At 38.5% G+C, this 19,626-nt stretch overlaps 2 protein-coding genes across 3 annotated transcripts in view; one reads left to right on the top strand and one right to left on the bottom strand.

The window, feature by feature from the left end:
• The window catches only part of MTREX (Mtr4 exosome RNA helicase), a 76,268-nt gene extending 65,809 nt beyond the window's left edge, over positions 1-10,459 (top strand). The window contains exons 23-27 of the mRNA XM_037530800.1: positions 2,293-2,398; positions 3,705-3,761; positions 4,896-5,058; positions 8,890-8,994; positions 10,185-10,459. Coding sequence (XP_037386697.1) covers positions 2,293-2,398; positions 3,705-3,761; positions 4,896-5,058; positions 8,890-8,994; positions 10,185-10,237 — 484 coding nt within the window. The 3' untranslated portion in view covers positions 10,238-10,459. The remainder of the gene's footprint in view (positions 1-2,292; positions 2,399-3,704; positions 3,762-4,895; positions 5,059-8,889; positions 8,995-10,184) is intronic.
• Positions 10,389-19,626, bottom strand: part of PLPP1 (phospholipid phosphatase 1) — a 77,367-nt gene continuing 68,129 nt past the window's right edge. For both annotated transcript variants that reach the window (XM_054687967.1, XM_054687968.1), the window contains exons 5-6: positions 11,262-11,438; positions 10,389-10,800 (exon numbers count right to left, since the gene is read on the bottom strand). In XM_054687967.1, the coding sequence (XP_054543942.1) occupies positions 10,672-10,800; positions 11,262-11,438 (306 nt within the window). In that variant the 3' untranslated portion in view covers positions 10,389-10,671. The remainder of the gene's footprint in view (positions 10,801-11,261; positions 11,439-19,626) is intronic.

Genomic DNA, 19,626 nt, shown 5'->3' with positions numbered 1-19,626 from the left:
GCTGGTATGTGTGTTTATTTCTGGACTTTTGATTCTGTTCCATTGCTCCATGTCTTATTTTTCTGTCAATATCATGATGTTGCTTTATTGTGAAGTTTGAAGTCAGGTAACATAACACCTCCATTTCTCCCTGTTTTTATTTAGTTCCTTTTGCAATTCAAGGTCTTTTGTGGCAGCATTTTTTCCTTCAGTTTCCTTGAAAAATATTGCTGGGATTTTGATGGAAAGTTAAGTTTACGTTTCATTTTAGGCAAGATAGTCATTTTAGTTACATTGAGTCTTCCCATTCAGTAACACTGAATATACTTCTGTCTCCCTTTGTTGCTATTTTAGTCTTTTTACAGCATCTCATTGTGTAGCTTTTTTACCTCCTTTTATATGGGCTGATAATCAGTTTTTCTCTCGGGAGTTTTGGGCTTTGTTTCTAGTTTGTTGTTCATGTATGGGGGAGGTGGTTTCCATGTTCTTCACAATACTGTCATTTTGCTGGACTCCCATAAACCCTTTCTTTTTAAATATCAGGTATTTTTATGGAAACTTTATTATGGAAATCTAAACATAATACCTTTTTCAGCCTTCTTTAAATACAGCAATGACTTCATTTCTACTCATGATGGCAAAGAGGAAAATAACAGAGAAAGATAGTTTAGTTATTACTGAAGTCATAAGATTAACACAAAGTGACAAAAAACTATTCTGGGCAAAGTGATTTGAAATGATCATGTATGCAAAATCTGAGACCACAAGTAAATTGTTAAAGTCAAGATCAATGAGTAATATATTTCAAAGGACAAAAAGGAAATTACAAAATTTCTTATTTTCCTTTCTGTTCAGCAGGAAGGACTGGGTAATATAATGTGTTGTGTAAGAATTTGGACCTTGCTTTGCTAACAGGATTTGTGACAGTCTAAATTTTCATGACGTGTGCTAAATATCCTCCTTGATGTGGTTCTTAAGTGGTCAAATACTGTGGACAGTGGTAAATACTAAGAAACAGATAATGAAGAGATGAAAAACATTTGTTGACTTGATCATTCTAACCTTTGTAATAGAAATCTATTATCTCTATAATATAACTCTGAACATGAGTATGTTTTACAATTATGGAGCAAGTAATGCCCTCCCTTTCTTCAAAATAATTATGACTTGTTCAAAACTTTTTTTAAATGTTGTTTTTTGATCATGCAAAGAAGAGACAAAAATAATGATAAACTAGAACCTAAAAGAGGCATTTGAAATCTGGAATCTGTACATTTTGACAGCGTAAGTACTAAAAGAAATAGAACCAGTGATGACGTAGTATCTATTAGAAATTTATTTGAAATAACAAATTGTATTTATTAGATGGATATATTCCAGATTTATGAGTGAAAATTGATGAGCAATCGGTTTTTTTTGCATTGCCCATCTTGGTCATATACAATCATTAAACTAGGAAACTATGGAATAAAATGTGGGTCTGCTATGAGTATATTCTAATTAAGGTTTCAAATAAAGTTTTCATTATTTTGTAAAATAACTTTAAAACCATTAGAAGCGTCCTTGGGCCCAGCTAATAAATGATGTCTATTTTCCTGGCATACTAAGAGTTAAGAATTTTTTTTTTCCTCAAAAAAAAAAAAAACAAAACTTTGAAACAATGTATTGAGTAATTTATTTTTTAAAAATGGTTCTTTGACAATACTCATTTCTGTCAGTAACCATGAGTCATCTTATAGCAGGACTAGAAGGAGAAACTCCTACACAAAGGAGCTTTTACTATAATCTCATTTGGGAATTGTTTAGATAGTATTTTAATTTCAATTTTACTCAAGCTACAAGAAGTTGATTACTTGTCTTAAATTGTTTCATTATAAATAATGTTCCTCTCTGAATGGTTATATTGTAAAGAAATGAGGAGTCATTTAAAACCTTAAAGAATTTTCCTAAAACAAGGTATTCCTTTCCTCCTCTCTTTCTCTCCCCCTGCAGGTATATAGAAATGCTACATAAAACAAATAATAACTTTTAAAATATCTGCCCATTTTTTAGAAAATAGAATGATTATTTCATTGATTATGTGCATTTTGGTATTTGTGAAAATGAGATTGCTATATGAAATTTTTTATTTTTAAAGTAGATTTGTGAATATAGCACTTGACATTTCCTTTGGTAAATAAATGTCATTTTTTCATTGATTACATTCCTCATGGACAAATAATACACTATTAAAATCTACATTTTAAGAACGTGTGTATGCATGTGTATTCTGGCATTTGAATTTTTTCTTTCTTTTTTTTGGTGACTGTATAGTGCTGATGAGCTGCTTCTAACCGAGATGATGTTCAATGGCCTTTTTAATGACCTGTCTGCAGAACAGGCAACTGCACTGTTAAGCTGTTTTGTGTTTCAAGAAAATGTGAGTTAATAGATTTCACACCTTATTTCTCGCTGGAAACATCCTATAGTTTACTGTTAATATTATGGATATTTTTTGTTATTAAAATATATTACTTCATATTTACATATGGGTAAAGTTGATTAGAAATAACTGGAACTTTAACACAAAATAGTAAGAGAAAAATAAAGATACATTACAGGTTTCCTACACTGTCTGAAAGTTGGGCATTCCTATGAAACATTTTTATAAGCTGAAATGGCATAAAGCAAAGAAGCAATCATTAAGTTATAAGGAAAAAAATTGGGGCATTTCTAGATCCAAAAAAATGCGCCAAGTAACACATAAAACCTAAAATAACACTAGTAACATATATTAAAAGCAGGGATGGTATGATTGATACACAGCATGCATAAAACAGTTCCTGGGGAAGGTAGTTTGGGGGTAGCACACTCAATACCCAGGGCATATAAGCCGTTTCTAGAATGGCTTCTACAAAACACGTTTTGGGGACTGTTTTCCTTTTTCACTATTTTCATTAAAGTGAAAAATTCTCTTAGTTATTGAAAGCAGGTACTAATGTAGGCCTTTTGTAAAAGTGAAGTGCTATAACTTAAACTTTTGAAAAGTGGAGTGAAGGGTGTATATAATGGTATCAGGGGAATGTAATACTTCCCAATTTAAAATTTTTTTTAATAAAACAATACTTTTTGTTTGTATGTCTGGCCTAAAGATGAGTGAGAGTAAAATTAGGCAGAACTAGTAAAATTGAAAGGGGATAGTGAGGCTGAATTAATACCCCTCCTAGTGAGATTGAATTAATACCCCTCCTCCCAGTGTTGGAGAATAACTATGAAACAGTTGGTCATACTCAAGACTGTGTCTTAGTTTCCATAACCAACATTTGAGATAGTGGCCATGAGATTCTTATTGCTAGTTTTTTTTCAACAGATTGTTGCCTAGAATGTAAGACTGTTTTGCAATCAAACTATGCTAAACCAATTTATAAGTGTGGATCTAATTAAAGTGTGCATGTTTGCAATATTTGCTTTCCCCTAGTTCCAGATAATGTCACGGAGAATATTTTTACATAACATTATAAATTTAGCAGTATAATATTTTCCTCTGAAATAAGAGAATATTATAATTTAGGATGAGAGGAATAGAAATTTTGCTTATATAAACTCAGTCAATTAGGAACTCTAAATGCTAATTACTGTGGTCTTATAATTTGGTATTGATGGATCATGAAAGCTTTGTTTAAGCAGATAGTATTTGTCCTATTTTAAATTGGCGATTTTTATAGTTAATCTTTCTTTTCCTTTAGTCTAGTGAGATGCCCAAATTAACAGAGCAGTTAGCAGGACCACTTCGTCAGATGCAGGTAAGATTATGTTAATTATGTTTTATTATTAGTAGGTTGTAATATAAATATTTTTGACAATCTAATCATAGTATTTTCTCATTCCATAAAGGTAGCTTACTTCATGATTAAAATGTCACTTGATGTTATTCATTGTCATTTATTGCAATTTTAAAAGTATGTGATTTTTATTTCAATATATATTTCTTCACCAGTGTAATAAATTGTATAGAGTTGCCATGAGTTCACATTTAACACTGCATGTCTGGATAGGCTATTTCAAATAACCCAGTGCCTGTGTCATTTTCCTTTGTGTTAAGAATGGCATCTTGCTAGACTGGGATTTGGTTTAATTTTCTGTAAATCTTTCCATTCTAGTTTACAAAAAAGTTTTAAAATGTTTCATCCTAAGAAATTATCTTTGATTCCTCAAAACCAAAGTAACTTGTCATAATGAATTTATGTCTTTTATTATTTTCTTAGGATGAACTAATTTTATCTGCCTTTTCAGCATTAGACGGCTAGGGGAAAATGAACTGTAAGACATTGCCAAGAGAAGAATGAAAAGGGAATCATAAAAATGCCCCATTCAGTGTAACATTAACATCCCTTATTATTACCAAGAAGTTGAAATTTCCAAAACTAGAGATATCTTTTCAAGGGCTAGGAGATTTTGACCTTTTAGATTACAAAGTAGAAAAAAATGAGTAAGTTTCTTACTGTACAAGAAAGAAAATATTATGATTTATATTTGTTAGAACCTTGTTAGCAAGGAAAGTATTTTGCCTTAGGATTTGTGTTTCCCTCAATTGTTATATTCCTGTTGGATTTGGTTTTTTCAATGGAACAGTTGACGATTTAATGCTTCTCTTGAATAATTTTAATGAAGTCTTGTTTTTAGTAAAAAATGAACAGTGAAAATCATGATCTTGATACATTTTTCTTATTACTGCAGTGTAATGGGGAAACTTTGCTTTTGATTATTTTGCAATGTAACATGTACTATGGCTATCTACAAGCAGAATATCCAAAGTATTAGGCATGTGCATAGGATGGAAAAGGCATCTTGTGGAATACTGTCTTTGGAAACTTAAAGAAAAATAATATCAAAGATCCTAAATAAAAAAACTCTAAGTACATTTTTTATCTTCAAAGGAATGTGCTAAAAGAATTGCCAAAGTTTCAGCAGAAGCCAAGTTGGAAATTGATGAAGAAACTTATCTAAGCTCATTCAAACCTCACTTAATGGATGTAGTATATACATGGGCAACCGGAGCTACATTTGCCCATATCTGCAAAATGACAGATGTCTTTGAAGGTATGGGTAACCCTTTTTTTTTTTTTTTAAGATTTATTTTTCATTTATACAATAGCTGGGGTACAGGCCAGAGGCGCTGGAGAGTGAGAGGACTCACCAGAGACAGAGTAGGGAGCAGAACAGGCAGACAGACTGGATGCACTGCTGAGGGGAGCAGCGGGCGAGCCAGGATAAAAAAACATTAAAAAAAATACTCTTTAAAATTTTACCCACATATTTCAAGCGCTCTATCCAAACTTAAAATAGGTAAAATTTTAATCTGAGTTTCAATAATTTCAATATTGCCTTCCCATAAAAGCAAGTAAGTCTATTTCCTAATAAGGATTTTCAAGTCTATACAGTGATGTAAAAAATATCCTTAGTATCACATTGTGTAATCATCAGGAATAATATAGTATTAAATGTTTGGAAATTAAGTGGAGTTTTTTTTCTTCACAGATCTTTTGTATTATTTAATAAGTATAATCTGCTTGTTATAAATTCCTTAGGAAAAATATTTTAATCATTTATTATTTTGGGGGAAAGATTTATTTATGCATACAAGAACTGGGGTACAGGCCAGAGGTGGGGGGGAGGTGAGAGGATTCACCAGAGACAGAGTAGGAAACATAACAGGCAGACTGACTGAAATACACTGCTGAGGGGAGCAGCGGGTGAGACAGGAGAGGTCTGCTGCACCATGTGGGTTAGCTCATGGCTGGGGATTGAACTCATGCTTTAGTGACTGCTGATAGCTTCATAGTGCTGAGACTTAACCCCTTGCACCATCAGGGCTGCCTCTCATTCCCTATTTTTGTAGATAGAAATCATCTACAGTGCCAGGTACTGTCCTAAACTTTACATCATTTATAATCTGTTCACTAAAATAGCAACTCTGGATAGTTTTTATTTCCACTTTGCATAAGGATACTGAGTTTTAAAAAGGTAAATTATTTGGTGAAGGTCATGGAGGCTAGTACAGGATGGCACTGATACTTGAAACTTCATCTCTCTTACTACAAACCACATGGTAGGTAATGTCATCGAAGAATCATAATACCTTTTCCTTACATTTTGGATCACCTAGAAACTTGTATTCTACCATCGTTTTATACTCTATCCATCCACTGAAAATTCATGTTTAATGGTAAGAAAGTCATATACTTCATAGTGAGTAGCAACACTTGATGCTGTACTAAGAGGGAAGTATGATGTAGTCAGTTTACCTGTGAATGTTGCTTAACACACAGGAACCCAGATTAACATATAATTGTGTGTTTTAGAGGTGAAAAGGCAGTAAAATACAGTACCGCCACTCCTCTTTGGGCAACATAAGGATGAAACTAATGATTAATGTCTAAGTAATTCCAAGAGTAGTTAATATAATAGCTCATATTTATATAGTATACCCTGGGAAGTCAGAACTCACTGGCAAAAAGCAATGATGATACTTGAGGAAAAGCAGTTTTTTTTTTTTTTTTTTAAAAGAAAAATCAGGGGGCAATCAGCCTATAAGTCTAGGGTGCCCTGTAAAATTGTCTTTGTGGATTATTGTTTTGTTCTTTCTACTTTAGTAAGAAAGTTATCATAGCATGGTAGATAAATCCTAAACTGCTAAAATGGAAGACAGCTTGTAGTTTAGCTACCTGTGAGGTGACCTCTTCTGCAGTATTATTGCATTCCTGAAATCTGTTCTGCCCCCTTTCGTTCTTATTTGGGCTCTTTCTACATCACAGTTTGCTGAGAAGGCTGATTGAATTTAGAAGAATTCTGTTTATAACTAGAAATTGTGTCTCATGTCAGCAGTTTTCATGTTTTCCTGGTTCAAGTGTCATTATATCAGCTATACTGTTTTTCCTCTAAAATTTGGGTGGACTTATATATTAGCTGTTAAAAACAAGACATAATTGAAAAAGAAACCTTGATTTAATTAGGATAGTATTTCCTTTTTCCAGTATAGTGTCTCCCTTCTGCCCACCCCCCCTTTTTTTTTACCGTGTTATTTTAGTTCTATTTCAGAATAGCCATTCTTTCCACATCTTGTTATTGCACGTTTTATATAATTGGAAAAATACTATATTCAGAGTTGTAGCCCAGTATTGTGTGTATTTTTATAGGCAGAAAATGACTGCATTGGAACCTTTTAATACGCTGTGTTCAAACCTTATTTGTTTCTAATTAGTTTCAATTTTCTTTCTATGAAATCAGAAGTGTTTTGATTGTGTCAGGAGCCGCAGCAGTAGTTTTAAGTACCTTTTAAACATTAACTGGGTCTAATTGATATTATAATGATTAACATTATATGTTCTATGTTTGATGAAAGCTATTGTGATTCAGTTGAGCAATTCTGAAGACTATTTCCTGCTTTTACACACACACAAAAAAAGATAGTTACTTCCATCAAACTAAATTTAGCAATTTAAAAAGTAGTTGTATGGGCTAACGCCTAGGGTTTCAATCTGTTAATCCGTGTGGTAGATTCATTGTGACTAGAGAGAGGCTATTACTGTTTATTTCTGTCTCTACAAAAACAGTACTGTACTCATCAGTACCCATGAAGGACTTGCTTTCTACAGAGCATATGGCATCACAAAAGCTCCCATTACAAAGTAGCACCAGAAACTGCTTACGGAATGTAGGCTTTTTAAAAGCAAAAGCCGTGCAGTGCCTTACCACTCTGCCTCTGCCTGTCAGGCGTGGAGTCAAATCCAGTGGATAAAGGTTTGACTCATCTCTTGTGTTTTTAAAAGCAAAGAAGAAACCACTGCTGTAAACATTAAGAATGAATGAATGCAGGGCCTCCCCGGTGGCACAGCGGTTGAGCGCTGGGTTGCGAAGCTGCCCGTGGCCTCTGCAGCGCCGGTTCGATCCCCCGCTGCTCCCCGGCCACCGGAGGAGGGTCCCACATGGCGCGCAGACCTCTCCTGCCGCCCGCTGCTCCCCTCAGCAGTGTACTTTGGTCCTTCTGCCTACTCTGCTCCCCGCTCTGGCTCTGGTGAATTCTCTCACCCTCCCGCGCTTCTGACTGTACCCAGTGCTTGTATAATCAAACAAACAAACAAACAAATAAACATGCCTCTATTAAAAAAAAAAGGGGGAATTAATGAATGCATTATTTTTTTTCCTTTATTTTTCCTTTTTCCGACCACCACTGCTTATACACCTTCCACACACTCTTCCTTCCCAGTCTCTTACACTTGAAAACCTCAGCTTATTAGTGTATGCTAGTGTTTATATTTTGCCTTGTTGCAATCGGTGTGAATGTCCAGTATTTGTCATTCTGCTTGCTTTCCTACAGATGGCTTTGAACAACTCCCATTTTGCTCTGACACATTCCATCTTTCCTTGTAGCTGAATGATCGTGTCTTTGAAATGACAAATTGATCCTGTTACTGGCTATGTAAAAACCTTGTTACATTCTCTTCACAGTGCCAGATGCCTTACTAGACTGCACTCCAGGTCCTTGAATAGTTGCAGTTTGCCAGGCTTTTCGGCATGACCTCAGTGGTCTTCCCTGGTCCTTATTCTCCTAGACCCGCTTTATATGTCATCTTTTGCTGGCATTCACCCAAAGTTGCTTTCTCTGCTCCCATGGCATTTTGTTTACTTGCTTCTTTGTAAAATCAGTGTTAATTATAGTAAATCCGTGACTATCATTGGTCAAGGATGAGAATTAAAATTTTCATCTTTGTAACCTTCCTAGTGCTTAGCAGCCAGCCAGTCAAGTTTGCTGATTTGACTGGGAAATCTATTAGTTTATTACTAATCATACCATGTCCTCCTGTTTTACCACTTAACAAAAATTCTGTTCCTGATTATTGCTACAAGCTATTTGTTTCCTTTTCTGTCCAGGCAGCATAATTCGTTGTATGAGACGGCTGGAAGAACTGCTTCGACAGATGTGTCAAGCAGCTAAAGCCATTGGGAACACTGAACTGGAAAATAAATTCGCAGAAGGTCAGTAGCCATTCTGTCAGCTTTTTTGTAAAATTTTAGACAAATCTTGTAAGTCTTGAACCTTTGACCACAAACTAGCACATTTTCAGGTTTTTTTACTGGATTGCCATGGAGGACCCCTAGTAGGGTTTAAATAAAACCTTGGAGTGTCTGTGAGGGAAACAGTTTCGACACTTTTTAATATACATTCAGATATTTATTGTGCACTTACTATATGCCAGGCACTAGGGGATACAGTGCTGAACAAAAGGACACAAATCCCTGCCTTCATAGAGTTTGCATTCTAGTACAGGGAGATGGACAATAAATAAGTCAACAATTACATCAACTGTGTAAGTCTATAGAAAGTCTATAGAAAAAGACTTGACACTAGGGAACTAGGGGGTGCATGAGATGACCTAAGCACCCCCAATCAAAAGTATCACCATCAGGCCCTTCTTATATATACTTTATATATTTGAGCAGTAGGAGAGTCCAGTATTGCAGAGCAGAGTGAACCATGAATAGAATGATAGGAGTAGGAGGGGGAAAGGAACATGTAGCCCCCACCCCTTGGGTTTCACAACACAATTTTTGCTGTTGCAGTGTAGGCAAATCTGTGGTAACACCGTAGAAGCAGAAAGACCAAATCAAGAAAGGATGACTTGACCAAAGTGGTAATAACAGTGGGGGTGGGGAGTGAGGCTAGACGAATAAGCATGCTTGTAAATACTGAGTAAAAAGCATCAAAAAACAGCAGCCATGTTGCTGGTCAGGCAGTCGATCCTATATAACAACTTTGTCTCAGAGGTTTACAAAAACTGGCTTAATGCATCCAATCCATAGATTCACTTAATAGGGTTAAGTCTATATAAACGCTTCAAATAATAAAATTTGTCCTGCTTTAGTCCAGAAAGAATCACGTATCTTCTGATGTAATGTAGGTTAAAAATTTATGTTTTGGGGTTAACTTTTTAATCACTCTGTCCTCTTCTGAGTCAGTCGTTTTGAATAGTTTTAGACACAACACAAACGGGGAACTTTAGAGTCCGTCTTAAGAGCAGAGGTCTCATTTCTGAGTTTTCCACCTCTCGGAGGGGGCTATGAACTCCTTTAGATAAACTTTCAGACCAGCAAGTTTGTGTTTTCCATGCTGTTCAGCCAGTTTTATCAGGATTGTTGTTTAAGCTCTCCATTTTCTTTTCTCATAGGAATCACCAAAATCAAGAGAGATATTGTGTTTGCTGCCAGCCTCTACTTATAGACTCAGCTAAAGGAATGTGGAATTTTAAATTGTTTACCACCTGTCTGATTACAGTCAACTATAAATGCTTAAAGTATTGATTTGGTTCTCCCATCTCAAGACACTTGTCCTTAAGCATTTTAACATGTATTATATTTAAATCATCATTTCAAGAAAGCTTATTACATACACATTTGTACATGAGCATTACATTTTTTAATAAAAAATGTATAGGTGGGACACTTTGTGAAAGGCTTGATTTTCTTTAAATGAAGTTAGAGCTATTAGATAACTGTTGTGTTAAATGTAACTATATACACACAGGTCAAGTGGGCATCCAAGAGGTATAGCAGCAGCAGTTCCTTAAGGCTTGTACACTGGGAAGAAAACACATCCTTCTGGTGGCAATCATTTTCTCTTAGCAAGCCAGCTTCATCTCGGCACTCTTGCCACCTTCAAGGTTGGTGTCTGTTTCCATAGTGATTTCCTGTTGTGGGTGTTTCATGCAGAGTTGTATGAGAATCTTCCTCTTTCCTTTCTTTAAAAGAATTTCTGTCCTTGAAGAAATCTGATACATATACAACCTGCACAGAACACGTTATACATTAAATATTTTCCTCCATTCTAATTATATAAATCATTTAAAAATCATGAAATTGCGAGAAATAGGGAGAAAAGGATATAAATACCAGGTTCAGACATTCTGCCAAATTGGGGGTTCTATTGTAGACCCAAAAAACCTGCCAGCACTTAATGAAAGAGCTACTCTATGTAAAAATTTCTTTCAAATCATCCTAAACCAAACTACTTAAACAGCCTTTATAATAGATATAACGAGACCAGTAGAATTTTTAAAAAGAGTGACCTAGTTTTTACCTGCTGTCTACCCTGAAAATGACTTAATGGCATTGGGTCCTTACCCATTTGCATTATTCAGCCACATTCTCTGCTTTTGCATAGTTTTCTCATGGGGACATATTTTCTACTTATTTATCCTGGTATTTATCAGTCCCCAAAGATGTAGGCGACTGCCCTGTATACTTACAACTAATACTGCAACCAGAGCTCCTTGGATGAGCCCAGTCAACACATCACTCCAATGGTGTTTGTAATCAGAAACTCGAGAAAGTCCCACATAAATGGATGAAGCAACAAGGCCAAATTGCAGTGTGGGGCGCAGGAGTCTTGCCCAGTCTGCCTTCATCCTGGCTTGGAGATAAAACTAGTAGGGGGAAAAAAAGAAAAAAAGTTTAAGTATCAACTGTAAACTATTTTAAGCATCACTACACCTCTAAATGGTATTTAAAATAATTAAGCGTTATTAATTATTACCATATTATTTAATGATTATTAAAGGTATAGAATAGGCCTTTAGGCAAACACTCTTATTAAAACCTAAAAGTTCACCCATCCAAGCAAAACAAACTCAACTTAATAGTTAACTAGACCACCTTTCGTTTATGATGTAGGGTTTCAGGAACAGCTCTCCGAACTGTGTTATAATTCTGATAAATCCCAAGATAGACACCAGCATTCTGAACACAGCTTTCCTTACTGAGCCCCACGCTACTAAGAGTTCACACCAGCCTATGTAGAGGCTGAATTTGCTTAATACTGTCAAATTATTCACCCGAGAGCCTCATAATCTGTATTTCTAAATAAATATACCCAGTTGTACATTAGTTCTGATCCAGCAAAGGAGTCTATTCTTTAACTAGCACTTGTACTCTTAAGACTTTTTTATACCAAAGACAGCTGTAAGAAGGTGGTTCACACTGCCTTTGATTTGTGGTGTATCCCTAAAGATTGTGTTGTAGAAGAAATTTGCGTAGTTTGCTTCTGAACCCCTTTCAGCAAATCTAGTCACATTAAAAATGTTTTTTTGGCCTAATTCCAATTCAATACAGTAAGAATATAATTTTTAACATTCATTTTTAAGATTCTAAAGAGTAATTTAGAACTCATAATCAAACGCAGTCCTCGGAAAACAACTTAGGTCACTATGCCTATTTAAAGTAGCTACATAAATCCAGTCCCAGTTCTTTGGGCATTACTGTCAGTGTTCAGTTCTCAGCAACTGGCAAAGACCCAGAGGTGGTCTAATTTTATCAAGTCCCTAGTATAAACACCTAGTTCTAAAAAACACACCAGCTGTATACCTGAGTCAGTTAGCTGGTTGAAGTTTTCCGGGCTTTCTGTGGCACTCCCTCCCCCCTTTTTGTTGTTGTAGCTGCTACAAAAAAGTGGTAAGAAACGTCTCAGGGTTCAAGAGTTGTGAGATACTTGCTTTCTGGTTGAATAAAAGTTGGCACCTGGCAACTGAAGCCAACTGGATAACAAGTCAGTCATGTCAGATAAGATTCACCTCATTAATTCTTCTTAATTGTAAACGTTTTATTCATTTTAAAGAGAACCAGTTTCTTGACTGGGCAGATGGCAAGGTTTGGATATTGTCAAAAACTTCAGTCCTGGGCCTCCCCGGTGGCGCAGAGGTTGAGCGCTGGGTTGCGAAGCTGCCCGCGGCCTCTGCGGCACCGGTTCAATCCCTGGCAGCTCCCCAGCCACCAGAGGAGGGTCCCACATGGCGCGCAGACCTCTCCTGCCGCCCTCTGCTCCCCTCAGCAGTGTACTTCGGTCCTTCTGCCTGCTCTGCTCCCCGCTCTGGCTCTGGTGAATTCTCTCACCCTCCCGCGCTTCTGACTGTACCCAGTGCTTGTATAAACAAACAAACAAATAAATAAAACATGCCTCCATAAAAAAAAAAATTTAAAAAAAATTAAAAAAAAAAAAAACTTCAGTCCTGATTCTGGTTATTTAACTGCCTTTTCATCTAACAGTTACAAGGTATGGGTTATTCAAACTATATTTATAGAGACCTTGTAATTACAAACACATGAACACAAGACATCTTAGAACTGTACCCATCTCCACTATGGACTTAGTAAGAAAAAATAAGAACTGAAAATGAGCTTAAGTTAGTCCTGCTTTCTACTTCCAACCTAAAGGAAACTCAAGATAGAAGGCTGTTAAGGTCTTTGCTCACTGAGAATTTTAAAATCTGTTAACAATATCTCCCTACCTGGCTTCAACTCTAGGTAACCTAGAAGGAAAAAAATGGAGGCAAAATTACACTTAACTGTGAAAATAATATTCAAATAAGGATCAGTAATCAAATAAGCTCCGATTACACTTCATGTGAAACCTACCTCTTTAAGGAGCTCGGTTATCCTTACACACCTACCCAAGCAGCGGTGTTTGCCCCATCTGTGTGAACCCAGAGATGATGGGGTTGCTGGGAGCCCCCAACTGTGTTACACCTCTAATCTCAGGCTGTGTTTCGGGCTCTGACTCCTCTCACGACACATGACCAGGGCCTGAGTGCAGGTCTGGTCACGAAACAATTCTCAGCTCTTGGTAAGGTGAGGCTGGGTAAACCGCGTGTACCTCCTGTGTGCGCGCTCGGTTTCCCTTGGGCAGAGCGGTCTCTAGCTCTGTGAAGGCGAGGCACCACCTAATAGCCCTGCTCTTCCCAGCGAAGAGTCCTGTTTCAGTAGAACCCAATGAGGTAAATACTGAGTTTCTTGGACCTTTTGGCCACCTGAGTTCTGAGTCCAGAGTTCCAACATGCCCAGAAGTCTGGACTGTGACAGGTCCCCTCCCAAGCTGCAGGTCCAGAGCCCTTCTTACAATAGCAGGCTCAACAAAAGCACACAGTGCTGTCCTTCTGGTGGCTCCACATCCTAAACTCTTCTCAGGTTCTACAGTGCAAAAATCTTCCAGGCTCTCATCCTCTGGAGGCACTACAAATTTGGTGATCTCTACTAATTTGTTTTCCACAATCATCCCTTGCTATATTGTCTCCTTTTCCATTTTCCAGGTTTGCGGGCTAATGACCAAGTTCTATTCCTTGCCCATGGAGAGGGGAAAGTATTTATATTCCTTTAAGAAGTGTCCCTCCATCTTTGCCTAACTGCCTCAGAAACAGGTCTGAAGCCTCTCGGTACTGATCTGTTATTAGATACAGGGACAGACTTCCATGCTTTAATTTAGCCAGAGTTCCTAATAAGGCAGAAGGCTCTATAGATCCCCACCTTTGCAAACTCCACTCCTCTTGCTGCTTCTCTTAAGAACTAAAAGAAATTACAGAACTCTGTATTCAACAATGGATACCAGAGAAGCTCATCAGCTAAGTCTATGATTTTCAAACTCCCCATCTGGAGGAAGTGCACGTCCACAGGCACAAAGGAAATGATTAGCCCTGCCTGGGCAAGAGTCTGCCCTCTCTTCTGGGAAAGCACTGATTGGAGACTTACTGCAGGCCTGACGGAGATCCGCTGTGCGGTCATCTCCCTCTAGAATCTATACTGAAAGGTATAAAGGAGTTCTCTATTTTCCTAAGTTGTAGAAATGGTACCTAATGGGAATAAAATAGGCTACTTACACTAAAGTTGGAAGAAAGCAAAAGCTGTGGCCAGTTAAGAGCAAGTCGTGTAGTGGGGAGCAAAGAAGAGCACGGCAGCCAATGCCGGGAATAGCTAGATGGTCAGTAAGACAGTGGAGAATGTCAGGTTAGTTCCTGGTAAGGTCCTCATCAATTCACAGCCTTTATTCAACCAAAATGCTGTTTTGTGTTTAATTTGGATTTCTGTGATTCAAATGATGCATAATTATAAAGGTAAGTTTTAATTTAAAAGAAAGTCTGGGGCCTCCCCAGTGGCGCAGCGGTTGAGTGCTGGGTTGCGAAGCTGCCCGCGGCCTCTGCGGTGCCAGTTCGATCCCCAGCTGCTCCCCGGCCACCGGAGGAGGGTCCCACATGGCACGCAGACCTCTCCTGCCGCCCGCTGCTCCCCTCAGCAGTGTACTTCGGTCCTTCTGCCTGCTCTGCTCCCCGCTCTGGCTCTGGTGAATTCTCTCACCCTCCCGCGCTTCTGACTGTACCCAGTGCATGTATAAACAAACAAAACAAATAAATAAATAAATAAAAACATGCCTCTATAAAAAAAAAAAAAAAAAAAATAAAAGAAAGTCTGTTTATGTACCTGAGTTTAAACACTGAAATAATAAGATCTTATCAGAGCAGACATGCTGAATGTCCGCTACAGGCACCACTGCGAGAGAACTCTGACATTAGCCATGTGATTTACTTATAGGAGCGTGTGTTGTTTTTGTTTTTTAAGATTTATTTATTTATACAAGCACTGGGTACAGTCAGAAGCGCGGGAGGGTAAGAGAATTCACCAGAGTGGGGAGCAGACCAGGCAGAAGGACTGAAGTACACTGCTGAGGGGAGCAGCGGGCGGCAGGAGTGGTCTGTGCGCCAGGAGTGGTCTGTGCGCCGTGGCTGAGGATCGAACTGGCGCTGTAGAGGCTGCGGGCAGCTTCACAACCCAGCACTCAACCGCTGTGCCACCAGGGAGGCCCATGAGTGTGTTTTTTAAAGCAACAGTACAAGGGTGTACAGACCATAAGATAAATGGCTTGTCTATGTCTCTCACTCGCCTCAGGCCCATTCTAAGGTTCTCCAATATTCTTCTCTGAATACGTTGTATTTTGGCCTAAATGACTTCTCCAGTGGGTATTTTAGTTAGCTGGAGGACAGTGACAGGATCTTGCTTGAGGAGAGAGTCCATAGCCTGTGGATTCCTCTCAATCCTAACTTCCAACTTTGTGGTGGTGAAAGCTCTAAAACAAAGTTCATAGCTAGAAATACCAAAAAGGATGGAGAAGGCAGGACAGAAGCAATAACCTGCAGCTCCCCACTGAGGTGATCCCTGGATTAGGCTTCCCACTCTAATAGTACAAACTCTGTGAAGCCCAAAAGCAGGGCAGCAAAGGGAGCAAGGACCAAGAAAATGCAGCTGGCTAGACAACAATCATGACAAAGTGTTTTAGAACCAAGGTAATCCCTAAGGATTCCATAGAGGAAGACTTTCTGGTTTAGGTAAAGAGGCAGGCAGAAAAGAGGGCCAAATCCAGAGAGCTACACTGAGTGGAATTTGTAGTGTGAAGTGAATTTTGAAGAGGAAATTATTACAAGGGTTAGTTTGGGACAGAGAATGAATGGGGAGGATCCCCAGTTAGCTACCTAGCCCAAAAGAAGGCTCTACTTGCATAGAAAGGTCCAGCTCTCACTATCCTGCCCACAGATTTGAACACTATAGTGTTTATAAAAACACCTGAGCCTGCCACTTGTGTTCATCTCTGAGTAACACTGAAAAAGGCAAGAGGCCCTGGGTTTCAGGAGACACAAACTGAGACATGATCCAGCAATTCCACTCCTAGGTATTTACCCAAAGGACACAGAAACATCAATTCCAAAGAGCACCTGCACCCCTATGTTTATAGCAGCACTGTTTACAATAGCTAAGCTTTGGAAACAGCCCAAATGCCCAAAAATAGATGACTGGATCAAGAAGATGTGGTACATATACACCATGGAATATTACTCAGCATTCAAAAAAGATAAACACATGCAATTTGCAGCAACATGGATGGCGCTGGAAGGGATCATGCTCAGCGAAATAAGCCAGAAAGAAAAAGAAAAATACCGGATGGTCTCACTCATAGCAGGAATCTAGAAAAGCTAAATAAGGGACCAGGAAAAAGAATAACTATAAGAAAGAAAAAATCAAAATCAACAAACGACTATGAACCAGAGACAGTCTATGGGGTGTGGGGGGCAGGGAAAGGAGGGCTTGGGGTCAAAATAAGGGGGTTGTAATTATATGGGGAATAAAAAAAATTTAAATAAAAAAAGAACATAAAAAAGAAACATGTAACACTGGATAATAATAACTACAGTAATAAATAATGAATAAAAAAACAAAATAAGGGGGTTGCAATTGTATGGGGAATATAAAAATAAAATTAAAAAAATAAATAAAAGTATAAGAAAAAAGATACATCATGTAAGTCAAACGTTTACACACTTCCCTCCCCCTTTTCCATCAGAAGGGACAGGACAGAGGGTTACCATAGGAGGAAATGATACGAACAGGTCCCCAATCAACCTTAGGGCCTCAAAAGAAAGCCACGAGGCCTCTCCTCCCTGTCTCTAGTAAAAAAAACTAGGTTGGAACTTGAGCAGTGAGTCAAAGCAAGAGCTCAGAGGAAATCAAGTAAAACCCCCAACTGTGCATTTGCCCGGTTTTAGATGAGTTCACTTTCTAAGAGCTGGCCAGGAATCCACCCAAGAGTGTGCTCATTGAAAGGAGGCATCTTTCCTGGCCGTTGTGAAAACACGAGGCTCCAGGTGTAGCTTTTGCTCTCAGAAGAACAACCTAAGCAAGTGTGAGCATCCTGTGAGTCGCCTTCCAGGGTGGGCTTCTGGTCAGAAAACAAAAATCTTACCCTCAGTGCAGGTTTGGTCAGTGCAGGTTTGGTGCAGTGTGCAATCACAGCAAAACAAAACCTAGTGATAATGGCATAGAAATAAACTACAATGCCTGATGTTTTTAAAGAAATAGAAGGTTATTAGCTGGGATATTACTAGAGATTCATAAAGGCAATTTCTTACACTATTAGGCAATAAGGACAGAGTCATTTTGCTCAAAATAACCAGGTATTTGAGCTGAGAGAGGAGGGTTATAGGAAAAATAACCACCATGTAAGCGGCCAGCTGCAGAGAGGCCATCCTCCTAATCCACAGAATCTACAGTTGTGAATTACTTTATGAACAGACTCACTATAGTTGCATGAGGCACACAGCAAAGACCTGGAAAATACACTGAGGGCTTTCCATTGCACAGGGCCACACTGGGGGGGAAATCAGGTGTATACACTATTGTATAAAATGTATACATAGGTTTTCTTTAAGGAAATTCAATGCCCATGTAAGATATAAACTTTCTGCCTAAAATTTCTGAAGAAACATTTAGCTCCCATAAAAGAATCTAATTGTAAATGAAGTACTTTTTTCTTACATTATAAATTTTTGAACAGTATATAATTCTCCCACCACCAAAGCACCCATACTTCATCACTGTCGTCCCTTGGAACAAGGCATTTTTTTAACCTGGTTTATTTTTAGTTTTTCTTGACTGACCTTGTAACACTTAACTGCAAAATGCTACTAGAGTCTCTTAATACTCTATATAATCTTAAGAGATTCTCCCACCCCTACATTTTAAGCTAGAGTGAGGTCTGTTCAAAAGCTAAGAATCGTTTTCACATTTTGAAGGGTTAACATGCAATTGAGATTGAATGAGCCCTGTAAAGCCTAAATATTCTCTGACCCTTCACTGAAAATATTGCCAGCTTGACCTAGACTCAGGAGCATGCTCAACAAAAAGAAACTTATGTCAGTCTGCTTATTTTGAAACACTGCTAAGACTAAACCAGGTAAGCCAATGTATTGTCCCACCTGCCTCTGATCGTCTGAGGACAGATCTGGCAAGGAGAACACTTAGGCCTCAGTTTAGTCTTCCCTAGACTTCAATTTCACCTTTAGGACTCAGTCCTAACTTTAGATCTCACATTACTCCTTAAAATGGGAGTCGGGGGGAGGGGAGATTTTCAGGTAGTTTATGAGCCACAAGTGACTGACTTACCCAATGCTCAGCATTTTTTAATACAAGAACTGGGGTACAGGCCAGAGGCGTGAGAGAGTAAGAGGATTCACCAGAGACAGAGTGGGGAGCAGAACAGGTAGATGGACCGAAGACACTGCTGAGGGGAGCAGCAGGCGAGGCAGGAGAGGTCTGCTGTACCATGTGGGTTGCTCCCTGGCTGGTGGGAATCGAACCCGCGCTCCAGAGGCTGCGGACAGCCTCACAGCACTGCGCTCAACCCACTGCACAGCTGGGGAGGCCCTCGGCATTAATCTAACTTTGGGAAACATCTCCATGAAGTATCAACAATACTAGGTACTATATGGTCAATGCCAGATAAGGGACTAGGAATATTGTCAAAATCAGGTGGTATCACAGAATCTAAATAAGCTTTACATAGTTAGGCACCACTATCTAAACGAAGGGGTAAGGCCCAGGTAAGAGGCATTTTGTGGCAGGGAATGGAGTCCAGCTGAAGCACAGGCCAGCACTTGGGTCCCCCATAGTAAATACACAGGAACTTCTTTACAGGCATACCACAGTCTTGGAGTTACAGCCTCAACAGATGATGCTGAGAAAAATGTTTTAGTATTTTCCTCGCTGTATTGAAAAAGGACAGTCTCATACCATGGCTCTTTTCCTGAACAATCAAATAAATTTGGAATTTGCTGCATTTGGCAAAGTTCAAGGGGAGTCACTAAGCACATAAACTGGTTATGTGCAAAAAAGCCCTGCCCTGTGCTCCCACCAGCTTAGGCGGTCTTCACGGGTATAGAATCTCCTGGCACTGTAAGTGTGCAGGCCTGGGCTGCTCGCCACAGAACAATGGTGAGGGTATGTTCTTTAAGAGATGTTTTTAAG

The sequence above is a fragment of the Talpa occidentalis genome, unplaced genomic scaffold (assembly GCF_014898055.3).
Source record: "Talpa occidentalis isolate TD23 unplaced genomic scaffold, MPIMG_talOcc4v2.1 talOcc4.6, whole genome shotgun sequence".
NCBI lineage: Eukaryota > Metazoa > Chordata > Mammalia > Eulipotyphla > Talpidae > Talpa > Talpa occidentalis.
The sequence above is the reverse complement of the archived record's forward strand: the minus strand, read 5'-3'. Positions and strand labels throughout refer to the sequence as shown.